General features: G+C 38.7%; 1 protein-coding gene across 2 annotated transcripts in view; it reads right to left on the reverse strand.

Moving 5' to 3' along the window:
• The window catches only part of LOC128656889 (saccharopine dehydrogenase-like oxidoreductase), a 109,307-nt gene that overhangs the window by 28,578 nt on the left and 64,594 nt on the right, over positions 1–16,135 (reverse strand). Inside the window, exons 7-11 of one of the 2 annotated variants that reach the window (XM_053711054.1) lie at positions 15,538–15,655; positions 15,172–15,291; positions 14,951–15,007; positions 2,180–2,306; positions 1,264–1,345 (exon numbers count right to left, since the gene is read on the reverse strand). In XM_053711054.1, coding sequence (XP_053567029.1) covers positions 1,264–1,345; positions 2,180–2,306; positions 14,951–15,007; positions 15,172–15,291; positions 15,538–15,655 — 504 coding nt within the window. The remainder of the gene's footprint in view (positions 1–1,263; positions 1,346–2,179; positions 2,307–14,950; positions 15,008–15,171; positions 15,292–15,537; positions 15,656–16,135) is intronic. The other variant, XM_053711055.1, reaches the window with a different exon arrangement.

Here is a 16,135-nt window from a genome sequence, read left to right on the forward strand (position 1 = left end):
TCCATCGGAGGCAAAGTTTGTAAAACTGAATTGTGGGTGTGGTGAGGGGTGTATTTATAGGCATTTTAAGGTTTGGGAAACTTTGCCCCTCCTGGTAGGAATGTATATCCCATACGTCACTAGCTCATGGACTCTTGCTAATTACATGAAAGAAATAGCTCCTTCCACCTTAGGAACCGTCTGCCAAGAATCCCTGATAGCATCCGCTTCAAAGACAGAATACCTCCCACATCACACGAGAGGCCACGGTGATTACTGCAGGGATATCGAGATCCAGTGTACTAGCCACTGTTAAGTGCTAGCCTGTTCATCTGCACTGGTCACAGCACAGTGCCACTTCATCTGGTAAGCGCTATAAACATAAGAGCAGATACCATCTATTAACACAGATTCACACTATGAGGCGCCCTCTTCTTATTTTTATTTTTTAACAGCACTCCACACTCTGGGTTCATGAGGAGCAGCCCTTCCATCATAGACACTATTCACCCTTCGGATATCTACAATCACGGACAGAGTTCCCATATTTGCCACATTTATAAATCAGGTGGACTTTGCTTTATACACCGTTTGGACTTCATTATTATTCCAATTGTCTAGCGCACCGTATTCCCTTTAATTGGAAATTTTCATTTTTATATCTTAACCTTTAAATCTGAAGGGAGAGCAGATTGCTAATTTCTTCCAATATACAGTAATCTTAACAGTCTTTTTCTTAGCTTGCAGTGCATGAGTGTTCTCTATAGCAAAGGCACAAGCAAGTGCCTTTAGTGAGTATTCACTAATGTGAGCTAGAGCAGGCCAGATTTTAAGGATTATCTTGGGTGAGAGCAGGTTAATAACTATGGTTACCGATCAGCTGATCATTTCACCTGTGCTCCAATTCAAAGATCATGAAAATCTAACTTGTTAAATGTGCCCTGAGGGCTGGAGTTGGGAAAACACTGAGCTAAAGGACGGAGAAGCTAAACATTCAGAGCAAGGCAGTGCTGACATGTTACAGAAATATTTTAAAACACTTATATCAAGTGCTAACATATTGAAAAAGCAGCTGTGTAATATGGCAGCTTAGTTCCCATGTCATATGACTTTGTAAAGTTACTGTATGGTCACCTTGATGGGGAGAAAAAAAAAGTGAGCAATTTAGCTTAATATCTAGTTTAAAAAATAATGCTGGAAGAAATTGTAGAATGTTAACTCATTCAATGACTGTCTGGTATAATTGTTTATAAAACTTAATGTACATAAGGCTAACAAATATACCTTTTAGGAAGAGATTTTGGTTCCTTTATAATGGTAACTCCAGCCTGCACCATTGCAATGGGTGTAGCAACATAAGCAACTTCTATAAATGGGAAAAAAAAAACACACAACATTGAACAAACATGATTAACTTTCAAAGTATACTTAAAGGGTCAAACACTATATGCTCTAATTCCTACAAATACAACTCGAGACCTGCAGAGCACTGCTGGTCCTAAGCAGAAACTGCCACTGATCCAATCAGTACCGCTAGTCATATGAATCAGCTCTGTAACTGTAACCTGATCATATCAGCAAGAGTTTCCCCTCGGGACCAGAAGAGAACAAATGTCTACTGCATGTTTGACCCCTGGTCATGAATCTTAAAATTAGATGCTCTAATGAATTAGAACAGGGTTTTTCTTTTTGTTTTGTTTTTTTAATATTATGGCCCTTTAAATCAATAAAAAATGTTTTCTTTCAAGAGTGCTCATGGTATGACAAAAATGTAACCATTTTTCTATGAAAACAGCTATTATTGCTCTCAAAAGAAATTGTCAATGTTATGTAAGCAGCATATATTGTTTCTCTAGCAGTCTGAATGCAAATGACACGTGGGCTGTAACTAAATATGGGATAACAAAATGTACGTGGTGATCAAGTGTGCCAGGCTTTGCAAGTTTCTATTTAAAAGGGGCTGATATTCTGTCACATATATATATGGAATATGTGGTGGTCTACTTGCAAAATGATAAACTCAAAATGCAATAAAAATGGAGAAAAGTAATGGGGACAAGTCTCAATACAGGCAGCTAAATACCGAGCAACTATGATTAAGAGCCATATGATTGACTCAAGCAAGTAAAAAAATATAGCAATACGCTTAAAATCAACCGAGTTATCTCAGTAACTTCTAAACACAAAGATGACGTTTCACCTGGTCCTGAAACTTGTGTGCAGATTTTAACACTTGGTTTGCCTTGTTGTGGATCTTGCCCTTCACTATAGCCTTGCCCAAAAAATGTCATTGTGAAAGATGCGTCATCCATCTGTGGACAAAAACACTTTTTTTTTTTAGCAAGAAGGCTTTATTATTTACAAAAAAGTCACACCAAAAAAAATATATTAAAAAAACAAATAAAACAAACTACACTTTATTTAATTTCAAGTCACCAACAAAAATTATTTAAAGGGACACTGAACCCAAATTTTTTTCTTTCATGATTCAGATAGAGCATGCAATTTTAAGCAACTTTCTAATTTACTCCTATTATCAAATTTTCTTCATTCTCTTAGTATGTTTATTTGAAAAGCAAGAATGTAAGTTTAGATTCCGGCCCATTTTTGGTGAACAAACTGGGTTGTCCTTGCTGATTGGACAGCACCAATAAAAAGTACTGTCCATGGTCCTGAACCAAACATTTGCTGGCTCTTTAGCTTAGATGCCTTATTTTTCATATAAAAAGATAGCAAGAGAACGAAGAAAATTTGATAATAGGAATAAATTAGAAAGTTGCTTAAAATTGCATGCTCTATCTGAATCACGAAAGAAAAAAATTTGGGTTCAGTGTCCCTTTAATGGAGTATAATTTAAGGACTGGCAGAAAAAAAGGCTCAAGTCAATCATTATCAAAAAAAATATATATTCAGAATGGAGAACTTTTTCTCTTAAATTTGGCCTCAGCAGAGGTGAACAAATCCAATTTGTAATATTTCTGAATTCTGATAAACTCTACACTGATGTTTTACACAAGTCCTCACAATAAATGTCTGCATTGGCAGACTGAGCTTTCAGGGCTCGATTCTCAAAAACTCGCAAATATGGAGAGAAATTATCAGCTTATTTTACTGAGCTGTTTACTGTATCGTGGGCATCTCCAATTAACAAAAAATATTGTTTAACTCCTCTTAATGAGATATACTATACACAAGAAAATAATTTTTTTTAAAACAGTCCCTGAGGGGCCTTGTAATAATGATGAGGCATCTTACAAAATCTCGCCAGGCCAGAGAGCTTTAGAGAATCAGGCCCCTCAACTCAAATGGCATAGCTCCACGACTTCATTACAATTACTAGTGGGATATTCAACTCCGGGCCAGCAGGAGGCAAAGAGCACCTCAGCAGAGCTGTTAAGTGTCACTTCCCTTACCCATAATCCCCAGTCGTTCGGCCGAAGGAAAATGGAAAAAGAAGATAAGAGTATAGAGGTGCCTGAGGTTTGTACAAAAAAAATTTGCCGTCTTAACCCCTTAATGACCGAGGACGTGCAGGGTACGTCCTCAAAAAAAAGGCAGTTAACGCCTGAGGACGTACCCTGCACGTCCTCGGTGTGGAAAGCAGCTGGAAGCGATCCTGCTCGCTTCCAGCTGCTTTCCGGTTATTGCAGTGATGCCTCGATATGGAGGCATCCTGCAATAACCTTTTACGGCCATCCGATGCAGAGAGAGCCACTCTGTGGCCCTCTCTGCACCGGACATCGATGGCCGGTTTCGTTGGTGGGTGGGAGCCGACTTGGGAGGCGGGTGGGCGGCCATCGGTGTGCCGCATGACGTCAAGGGGGGCGGGATCGGGGGCGCGATCGTCGGGGGCGCGCACGCGTGCACGGAGGGTGGCGGGCGGGCGCGTGCACGGGGCGGGAGCGGGTGGGAACCGCTACACTACGGAAAATGTATTAATAAATAAGACCCAAATCTAAGCACAAAAAAAGATCATGGAGGGGATCATGGAGGGGTGGGGGGTTGGTTTTGTGTGGGGGGAAGCTACACTACAGAAACTTTTAATAAATGTAAAAAAAAACCATTTTTTTCTTCTAAACTGGGTACTGGCAGACAGCTGCCAGTACCCAAGATGGCGCCCATTAAGTTAGAGTGGGAGGGTTATAGAGCTTTTTAGGGGGGATCAGTGAGGTTGGGTTCTAAGGGGGGATCGTACACATCAGCATATGTAAATATGCTTTTTTTTTTAAAAAAAAAAGGGCCAAATACCTTTTATTTTAGTACTGGCAGAGTTTCTGCCAGTACTTAAGATGGCGGGGACAATTGTGGGGTGGGGGAGGGAAGAGAGCTGTTTGGGAGGGATCAGGGGGTCTGATGTTTCAGGTGGGAGGCTGAGCTCTACACTAAATCTAATATTAACCCTGCAAGCTCCCTACAAGCTACCTAATTAACCCCTTCACTGCTAGCCATAATACACGTGTGATGCGCAGCGGCATTTAGCGGCCTTCTAAATACCAAAAAGCAATGCCAAAGCCATATATGTCTGCTATTTCTGAACAAAGGGGATCCCAGAGAAGCATTTACAACCATTTGTGCCATAACTGCACAAGCTGTTTGTAAATTATTTCAGTGAGAAACCTAAAATTGTGAAAAATGTAACTTTTTTTTTTATTTGATCGCATTTGGCGGTGAAATGGTGGCATGAAATATACCAAAATGGGCCTAGATCAATACTTGGGGTTGTCTACTACACTACACTAAAGCTAAAATTACCCCAAAAAGCTCCCTACATGCTCCCTAATTAACCCCTACACTGCTGGGCATAATACACGTGTGGTGCGCAGTGGCATTTAGTGGCATTCTAATTACCAAAAAGCAACACCAAAGCCATATAAGTCTGCTATTTATGAACAAAGGGGATCCCAGAGAAGAATTTACAACCATTTGTGCCATATTTGCACAAGCTGTTTGTAAATAATTTCAGTGAGAAACCTAAAGTTTGTGAAAAAATTTGTGAAAAAGTGAACGATTTTTTTTATTTGATCGCATTTGGCGGTGAAATGGTGGCATGAAATATACCAAAATGGGCCTAAATCAATACTTTGGGTTGTCTTCTAAAAAAAAATATATACATGTCAAGGGATATTCAGGGATTCCTGAAAGATATTAGTGTTCCAATGTAACTAGCGCTAATTTTGAAAAAAAGTGGTTTGGAAATAGCAAAGTGCTACTTGTATTTATGGCCCTATAACTTGCAAAAAAAGCAAAGAACATGTAAACATTGGGTATTTCTAAACTCAGGACAAAATTTAGAAACTATTTAGCATGGGTGTTTTTTGGTGGTCGTAGATGTGTAACAGATTTTTGGGGTCAAAGTTAGAAAAAGTGTGTTTTTTCAATTTTTTCCTCATATTTTATAATTTTTTTTATAGTAAATTATAAGATATGATGAAAATAATGGTATCTTTAGAAAGTCCATTTAATGGCGAGAAAAACGGTATATAATATGTGTGGGTACAGTAAATGAGCAAGAGGAAAATTACAGCTAAACACAAACACCGCAAAAATGTAAAAATAGCCTTGGTCCCAAACGGACAGAAAATGGAAAAGTGCTCTGGTCACTAAGGGGTTAAAGGAACACTGAACCCAATTTTTTTCTCTCATGATTCAGAGAGCATGCAATTTTAATCAACTTTCTAATTTACTCCTATTATCAATTTATTTATTCTCTTGGTATCTTTATTTGAAAAGCAAGAAAGTTTAGAAGCCGGCCCATTTTTGGTTTACAACCTGGGTTGTTCTTGCTGACTGGTGGATAAATTCACCCACCAATAAACAAGTGCTGTCCAGAATCCTGAACCAAAAATTGTCTGGCTCCTTAGTTTAGATGCCTTATTTTTCAAATAAAGATAGCAAGAGAATGAAGAAAAATTATAATAGGAGTAAATTAGAAAGTTGCTTAAAATTACATGCTCTATCTGAATCATGAAAGAAAATATTTGGGTTCAGTATCCCTTTAAATTTAAAGGGCGGGTCATGCCCGGAAAGAAAGAAATTTATCAGGTAAGCATGTTTTCTTTCCTAAGGCATGGAGAGTCCACAACTTCTTTCCAATTACTAGTCGGAACCAATACCCAAGCTAGAGGACACAGAATGAAAGGGAGTGAGAACAAAACAGGCGGACCTAAACCGAAGGCACTACCACTTGAACTTTCCTCCCAAAGAAAGCCTCAGCAGAGGCAAAAGTATAACATTTTTAGAATTTGGAAAAAGGTATGCAACAATTTGTTCCACAGAAGCTTCATTTTTGAAAGCCCAGGAAAAAGACAGCCCTAGTGGAATGAGCCATAATTCTCTCAGGAGGCTGTTGTCCAGCTGTCTCATAAGCTAACCGGATAATACTTCTCAACCAGAGAGAAAAAGAGTAGTAGAAATAGCCGTCGGACCCTTACGCTTACCAAAGAAAATAAATAGGGCAGACTATTGCCGAAAGTCCTTAGTTGCTTGAAGGTAAAATTTTAGAGTACGCACAACATCCAGGTTATGCAACAGGCGTTCCTTCTGAGAAGAAGGATTAGGACAAAAGGACGGAACAACAATTTCCTGATTGATATTGCGATTCAATACTACCTTAGAAAGAAATTTAAGCTTAGTACGAAGGACCGCCTTATCCGCATGAAAAATAAAAAGATAAGGGGAATCACACTGCAGAGCCGAAAGCTCGGAAACTCTGCGAGCAGAAGAAAAGCAAGAACAAAACTTTCCAAGATAACTTAATATCAACTTCATGCAGAGGCTCAAATGGAGCCTGCTGCAAAACTTTTAGAACAAGATTAAGGCTCCAAGGGGGAACAACAGGTTTAAACACAGGCCTGATTCTGACCAAGGCCTCAACAAAAGATTGAACACCTGGTAGATCTGCCAGACGTTTGTGCAAAAGAATAGACAGTGCAAAAATCTGACCCTTCAGAGTGATGACTGACAAACCTTTTTCAGGCCTTCCTGAAGAAAAGATCGCTCTCAACTCGAGGATGTTTATGGGAAGAGAAGACTCCTCTCAAGTCCAAAGACCTTGAGCTCTTAAGGAGCCCCAAACTGCTCCTCAGCCTGATAGGCTGGCGTCCGTGTTCACAATTACCCAGGAAGGTCTCAGGAAGCATATACCGAGACAAATGGTCCTGCAAAATCCACCACGAAAGTCTCTCGTTAGGGGATCCAGAATTATCCTCTGCTAGAGATCTGAGTGGTCTCCGTTCCACTGACTGAGCATGCATAGCTGTAGGAGTTTCAGATGGAACCAAGCAAAAGGAATGATGTCCATGGAAGCAATCATAAGACCAATTACTTACATGCACAGAGCCACTGATGGCTTAGCAGAGGCCTGAAGTGAAAGGTAAGAAGCAAGAAGTTTGGATTTTCTGATGTCCGTCAGAATATTTTTCATAAATAGAAAATCTATAAATTGTTTCTAAGAAACACCCTGGTATCTAGTACTTTTCCAGATTCACTTTCTACCCATGGGAACAAAGAATAGACAACATCTCAGTATGAGATTTTGCTAGTTGAAAAGATGGCAACTGAACCAAGATATCATCCAGGTAAGGTGCCACCTCTATCCCTTGAGATCTGACCACCGCCAAAAGGGCCCCTAGAACCTTTGTAAGGATTCAAGGAACCGTAGCAAGGCCAAAAGGAAGGGCAACAAACTTGAAATGTTTGTCCAGAAAGGCAAACCACAGAAATCGGTGATGTTCCCTGTGAATGGGAACATGGAGATACGCAGCCTTCAGATCTATGGTAGTCATGAACTGACCCTCTTGAACCAAGGGAAGAATGGAACAAATGGTTTCCATTTTGAAGGACGGAACCTTGAGGAATTTGTTGAGACACTTTAGGTCCAAAATAGGACAGAAAGTTCCCTCCTTTTTGGGAACTACAAAAATATTTGAGTAGAAACCGTGACCATGTTTCTCTACTGGAACAATCACTCCCAGGGAAGATAGGTCCTTTACGCAGCTTAAGTAGGCCTCTCTTTTCTCCTGTTTTGCAGATAACCTTGTCAGGATAAATCTGCCCCTGGGGGGGCAAGACTCTAATCCTATTCTGTAACCCTGGGATAATAGTTCCACGGCCCAAGGATCTGAAACATTGCGGATCCTAGCCTCCTGAAAAAAAGGATAGTCTGCCCGCAACTTGATCCAAGGCTGGTTCGGGGGCAATCCCTTCATGCTGATTTTGAATCAACTGAAGGCTTTTTGGCTTGATTCCCCTTATTCCAAGACTGACTGGACTTCCATTAAGGTTCTGGATTGCTCCGGCTTGGAAGAGGAAGACTTTTGTCCTTTGAAACTGCGAAAGGAACGAAAATTGGAATTCTGGCGACCCCTAGGTCTATTCTTCTTGTCCTGGAGGTAGAAAAGATCCCTTTCCACCCGTAATCTCGGAAATGATCTCAGCTAGATCAGGACCAAATAAAGTCTTGCCCTTATAAGGTAAAGACAGAAGTTTGGACTTGGATGATACATCTGCAGACCAAAATTTTAACCACAGAGCTCTGCGAGCTAGAACAGCAAGGCTAGAAATCTTGGCTCCCAGTCTATCCACTTGCATGTTGACATCACAGATAAAAGTATTGGCCAGCTTTTAAGCCTTGATCCTATCCTGGATCTCCTCTATAGTAGTCTCTTCTAAAAATCAGGTCAGACAAGGCATCACACCAATAAGATGCTGGCCCCCGCAACCGTAGCGATACTTGCAACTGGTTGCCACTGTAATCCCTGATGAATGTAAATCTTTAAGTAAGCCTCCAGCTTCCTATCCATGGGATCCTTGAAATAACTATCCTCAATAGGAATAGTAGTTTTCTTGGCTAGAGTAGAGAAAGCTCCCTCTACCAACAGGAAACTTTTAAAAAAAAAAAAAAAAAATCAGGGGACGGGGAAAATGGAATCCCTGGCTTTTCCCATTCCTGAGCTAAAATTTCTGATATACTCTTAAGTTTACTAGACTTTTTTTGGGTTCTCAGCGAGACACGAGTCGGAGTCTTCCAAAGTAGCAAGGACCTCCTTCAAAAGTAACCAGAGGTGTTCTAGCTGAAATCTAAAATTATCCTCCTCTGAATCTGTAGAATTTTCCAGTACATTGAGAGTCTGAGATTTCGCCATTCGAAGCTACTGAGGCATCATCTTCATCAGACAATTAAGAGAGACTGACTAATGCAGCCCTAGCTGAGTCAGAACCCTTACTAACAGAAATATTCTTAGATTTCCTCTCACACTTACCAGTAACTGGGAAAGCTGATAAAGCTGCAGAAGTTATCTGCGCAGCAAAATCTCCTGGTAAATAAACACCCCCCAGGAGGATGTTGAGAGGAAGTGCAGGGTACTGCATGTGAAATTGCTAAAGCTTGGGACGTTTGAGGGGGAAAGCTGAGGCATGACATGAACATTATCCTTAGAGACACATGGCTCAGAGGGGGGTAATCCTTATCTCCAGATGAAGTCCTGCGTAAACATGTGGAACATAGTTGCACAGGAAGGACAACCTACACCTCCAAACATATAAACATTTATCAAAATTGGCTCCCAAATTTGGTACAGTGTCCATGTGTAAATATATATTCACAATAGAAATAAAAATTACATGTATCAAAATGACCCTTTGAAAATACAACTGCACCTTTAAATAAAGTTATCGGTACCTAAGCTGTCAGAGAGAGTATAAAACTCTAAAAAAAATTACTGGCACCTCTAAACCTCAGCCCTGCTGAGGACCTACCACTCCAGAGACCAGTCGTGAAGACCCACTAGCAAAATGCAATGTCGAGACTCTGTAGTAGAAGAGCCGCCCGTTGCTGCTTAGTATTTTATCAGAAGCCACTGAGGTATCCTCCGATCAAAGGGCAGAACTAAAACACACCGCAATGCGATCCGCTCTTATTTCGGCTGACAGGAAAGCTGTAGAAGCGAAAGCACGAAATACGGTCACGTGACTTGACACAAATTGTAAGTGCACCACAGCTTAGTAAAAAAGACGCAAGTCTTCTGCACTGCGCCGTAGCAACATATACAGAGTAATCCCTGCACACACTTCACTAATATGATCGTAGGGGGGATAATAAAGAATAATTAAATGAACCCCTTGTTTGCCCCGTTGTCATATCAATTGTCTCACAGCCAGCCTCCTATCATAGTAACATGAACCCTTGACTTGTTCAAAGTTACTGTTGCTTAGCAGTGCAGCACCCTAGCATAGCTGTCCATAAAAATACTCCAGCTTCGGGAGATATATTATGTCCCATTAGTGTCCACAGAGGATTAACCCCTAAGTGCCGACCCTCCATACCTAGAAGGCAAGAGCACTTACCTGCTGATCCAGCTGCAGGGCAGACGTAGCATCTAAGGTGTGACAGATTCACCAACATCTGTCAGGGACCTGTAAAAAAAGAAGAGAGTAACTAACCCTGGTTTTCTATAAAGGGGTAGCATAGATGTTATAAATAAAGCATTGACCACCTCGCCACCTTCTAACTGCTAAACGCCACCATTACTCTTACTGAAGAGATTTACATAAACACAGCATAGCCCCAATCCTTGCTTGCAGGGAAAAATACCCATTAAAGGATTAATATATATATATATATATATATATATATATATATATATATATATATATATATATATATATATATATATATATATATATATATATATATATATATATATATATATATATATATATATATATATATATCACACACACACAGTGGATATAAAAAGTCTACACACCCCTGTTAAAATGTCAAGTTTTTGTGATGTAAAAAATATATAATATAAACTGTACAATTTAATTGAAAAACAAACTGAAATCTTTTAGGTGGAGGGAAATAAACAAACAAACTAAAATAAATGTGGTTGCATAATTGTGCACACCTTCTTATAACTGGGGATGTAACTTTGTTCAGAATTAAGTGATCACATTCAAAATCATGTTAAATAGGGGTCAGTACACAGCTGCCATCATTTAAAGTGCCTCTGATTAACCCCAAATAAAGTTCAGCTGTTCTAGTAGGTCTTTCCTGACATTCTCTTAGTTGCATCCTACATAAAAAGCCATGGTCCGCAGAGAGCTTCCATAACATCAGAGGATCTCATTGTTAAAATGTATCAGTCAGGAGAAGGGTACAAAAGAATTTCCAAGGCATTAGATATACCATTGAACACAGTGAGGATAGTCATCAAGTGGAGAAATTATGGCGCAACAGTGACATTACCAAGAACTGGACGTCCCTCCAAAATTTATGAAAAGACGAGAAGAAAACTGGTCTGGGAGGCTACCAAGAGGCCTACAGCAACATTAACGGAGCTGCAGGACTATCGGGCAAGTACTGGCTGTGTGGTACATGTGACAACAATCTCCCATATTATTCATATGTCTGGGATATGGGGTAGAGTGTCAAGACGGAAGCCTTTTCTTACTAAGAAAAACATCTAAGCCCGGGCTAAATTTTGCAAAAACACATCTGAAAGTGATGGTAAAGTTGCGTGTCTGCATACCCGCGGTTAGATAAATATATTTAATGGAATATGACTTTCATTCATGACTGTTTTATTTTTTTATAGCTACTATTACGTTTTAAAAGACCGATTTTGTTCTCTCCTTAGTCCACCCGGCTCCGTTTATTTTTTTCCTTTCGTGATCACGTTTTTTTTTTATCCTGTTGAAATCCAGGCCATTAGGCGAGCTGGACTTTTACTGACCCTCCCCATTCCTCTAAAGATCATGCGCAAGTCATTGCTGTCTGTCAATGATTACATGCACACTCTCGTGTTATGCATCTGTGTTAGTCACGCTTAAGAATTCCGTCAGTTATGTCAGTAAGATAGTTAGATTGATTGGTAGAAGAGCACAAGCCCAAATCGCATGTCCCAGGAGCGAGCAAAAATAGTGACGTATTGAGCGGGTTGGACCGCTCTTGGCTACAGCTAGATCTTTAACAGGAAGTAAGAGATGGGAGGAGCAAATAAAGGTATCCAACGTTTTACAAAACAATTGATTATAAATGTTTATTATGGATTTTTGCAGACATAAACATAGCGACTATTGCCACACAGTAATGTTATACATAAATAAAGAGTAAACAGGCAGCAACTTTACCATCACTTTAAGTCTCCCAAAAGCATGTAGGAAAAAGGTGTTCTGGTCTGATGAAACCAAGGTTAAACTTTTTGGCCATAATTCCAAAAGATCTGTTTGGCACAAAAACAACACTGCACATCACCAAACAAAACACCATACCCACAGTGAAGCATTGTGGTGGTAGCATCATGTTTTGGGGCAGTTTTTCCTTCAGCTGGAACTGGGGCCTTAGTCTAGGTAAAGGGAAGTATCAACGGTTCAAAATAGCAGTCAATGTTGGCACAAAACCTTCAGGCTTCTGCTAGAAAGCTGAACATGAAGATGAACTTCAACTTTCAGCATGACAACGACCCAAAGCATACATCCAAATCAACAAAGGAATGGCTTCACCAGAAGAAGATTAAAGTTTTGGAATGGCCCAGCCAGAGCCCAAACCTGAATCTGATCGAAAATCTGTGGGGTGATCTGAAAGAGACTGTGCACAGGAGATGCGATCGCAATCCAACAGATTTGGAGTGTTTTTGCAAAGAAGAGTGAGCAAATCTTGCCAAGTCAAGATGTGCCATGCTGAAAAACTCATACCCAAAAAGACTGAGTGCTGTAATCAAATTAAAAGGTGCTTTAAAAAAGTATTAGTTTAAGGGTGTGCACACTTATGCAACCATATTATTTTATTTTTTTTATTTTTACTTCCCTTCACCTAAAAGATTTCAGTTTGTTTTTCAATTGAGTTGTACAGTTTATAAGTCACATTAAAGGTGGAAAAAGTTCTGAAAGGATTTATCTTTGTCTCATTTTTTTACATCACAGAAACCTGTCATTTTAACAGGGGTGTGTAGACTTTTGATATCCACTGCAGTGGATATAAAAAGTCTACACACCCCTGTTAAAATGTCAGGTTTCTGTGGTGTAAAAAATGAGACAAAGATGAATCCTTTCAGAACTTTTTCCACCTTTAATGTGACCTATAAACTGTACAATTCAATTGAAAAACAAACTGAAATCTTTTAGGTAAAGGGAAATATAAAAAAAAAAAAAAAAAAAAAAAAATATGGTTGCATAAGTGTGAACACCCTTTTATAACTGGGGATGTAGCTGTGTTCAGAATTAAGCAATCACATTCAAAATCATGTTAAATAGCAGTCAGTACACACCTGTCATTTAAAGTGCCTCTGATTAACCCCAAATAAAGATCTGCCGTTCTAGTAGGTCTTTCCTGACATTTTGTTAGTCGCATCCTACAGCAAAAGCCATGGTCCGCAGAGAGCTTCTAAAGCATCAGTGGGATCTCATTGTTAAAAGGTATCAGTCAGGAGAAGGGTACAAAAGAATTTCCAAGGCATTAGATATACCATGGAACACAGTGAAGACAGTCGTCATCTAGTGAAGAAAATATGGTGCGACAGTGACATTACCAAGAACTGGATGTCCCTCCAAAATGGATGAAAAGACGAGAAGAAAACTGGTCTGGGAGGCTGCCAAGAGGCCTACAGCAACATTAAAGGAGCTGCAGGAATATCTGGCAAGTATTGGCTGAATGGTACATGTGACAACAATCGCCTGTATTCTTCACATGTCTGGGCTATGGGGTAGAGTGGCAAGACGGAAGCCTTTTCTTACAAAAAACAAACATCCAAGCCCGGCTAAATTTTGTAAAAACACATCTGAAGTTTCCCAAAAGCATGTTGCAAAAAGGTGTTCTGGTCTGATGAAACCAAGGTTGAACTTTTTGGCCATTATTCGAAAATATAGATAAAGATATGTTTGGTGCAAAAACAACACTGCATATCACCAAAAGAACACCATACCCACAGTGAAGCATGGTGGTATCAGCATCATGCTTTGAGGCTGTTTTTCTTCAGCTGGAACTGGGGCCTTAGTCAAGGTAGAGGGAATAATGAACAGTTCCAAATACCAGACAATATTGGCACAAAACCTTCACGCTTCTGCTAGAAAGCTAAACATGAAGAGGAACTTCATCTTTCAGCATGACAACGACCCAAAGCATACATCCAAATCAACAAAGGAATGGCTTCACCAGAAGATGATTTAAGTTTTGGGATGGCCCAGCCAGAGCCCAGACCTGAATCAAATTAAAAATCTGTGGGGTGATCTGAAGAGGGCTGTGCACAGGAGATGCCCTCGCATTCTGACAGATTTAGAGTGTTTTGCAAAGAAGAGTGGGCAAATCTTGCCAAGTCAAGATGTGCCATGCTGAAAAACGCATACACAAAAAGACTGAGTGCTGTAATAAAATCAAAAGGTGCTTCAATAAAGTATGAGTTTAAGGGTGTTCACACTTATGCAACCATATTATTTTAGTTTTTTATTTCCCTTTACCTAAAAGATTTCAGATTGTTTTTCAATTGAGTTGTACAGTTTATAGGTCACAATAAAGGTGGAAAAAGTTCTGAAATGATTTATCTTTGTCTCATTTTTTACATCACAGAAACCTGATATTTTAACAGGGGTGTGTAGACTTTTTATATCCACTGTATATCTGTATATCTATATCTATATATATCTATATCTATATATATATCTCTAACAATATTAACATCCTTCCCCCCAAAGTACTGTGCAAGTCATGAAGTGTCAGGACCCCTTTAATAAGGAAAGTGAAATTAAAACATGCAATAAGATACATACAGGGGCCAATCACAATCCTTTAGAAAAATGTATCAAATGATTTATCAACAAAATTCCCCAAAGACTTTAATGGTGGGTTTTTTAGTAGCAAATTTTTTTTTTTAAAAATAAAGATTTTTCGAAAAGATTGCGATCGACCCATGATTACAAATGGAATTCTAGAATTGGATAAATCCAATGAAGAAATCTGATGGAGGACAATTACCTGTTTTTGTGTTGGTCCTTCCTTTGAAAAAAATCCAAACGAAAAGAATTTTGGATACTGTAAAGCATCAAAAGAAAAAATTAATATATATATATATATATATATATATATATATATATATATATATATATATATATATATATATATATATATATATATATATATATATATATACATACACTTTTTTTTTTAAGAATTGGATATATATGAATAACACTTACTTTTATTAAAAGCTGTCGTCCACAGTTAAATTGTGTGAAAAGTAAAAAAAGTATTCCAACAAATATCAATTTGATTACAGATGCAATACCACCCACAGCTACATATGCAGAATATTGCACCTATGGAAAAACAAAAAAACACAATTAGTGGAATCGTCCTAGTAACCTAGAACAATTCCTTTACAAATACTGGTGTTTCCGTCTATACGGTAAGAGTAGTTTATTTTCTGTATAAATGTTGTGCATCTCAACGATGACTAGATTAAACGTCTATTAGAATTAAATACTGTAAGAAAAGTAATTTTATGGGGGGGGGATTTCTTTAAAATAAATAGTCTTATAAACCAGATATTTGAACCCACTCACAGGAGTTTCTTGATAATTCTCATGCAAGAATCGTTGCGTCCTTTTGACAACTGCCACATCTGCTCCAAGGAACGGAATAGCATATTCCTTCAGTTCATTGCTGTAAAATACTGCACCCCTGCAAGAAAAGTAATTTTAACAGAACACCATTCATCTGTTCTTTTACTATATCAATAAATATTGTAATATTTTGCCCCCCACAACACATTACTTATGGTTCTAGATTATAACAGTGTTTTAGCCTTTATACTATAAGAGAAACCAGATAAAACCCACTAGAAAGACAAGCAGATGTTTAGGGTTAAGTATTATATAATAAAAAAAAGAAAAGGGGGGGGGGGCAAAAATGTTGTCAGTCACGTTAAGAGAATCCATGTTTATCACAATTCATATTGAATATTTTCATAGAACATGGTAAAAATTTAAAAAAGTGGTAGAAACCCTCAAAATTTTAAATTCACTAACAGAAAGTGTCTAATAATACATGCTATATACATAAGCACTATTAATGATGTGGATGCTATTTAATTACTAAAAGGCTAAGAATAAAATTAAATATTAGAAAAATGGTACTTAAACCTATATCCCTTTCTAAAAA

Source organism: Bombina bombina, chromosome 4, assembly GCF_027579735.1.
Source record: "Bombina bombina isolate aBomBom1 chromosome 4, aBomBom1.pri, whole genome shotgun sequence".
Taxonomy (NCBI): Eukaryota; Metazoa; Chordata; class Amphibia; order Anura; family Bombinatoridae; genus Bombina; species Bombina bombina.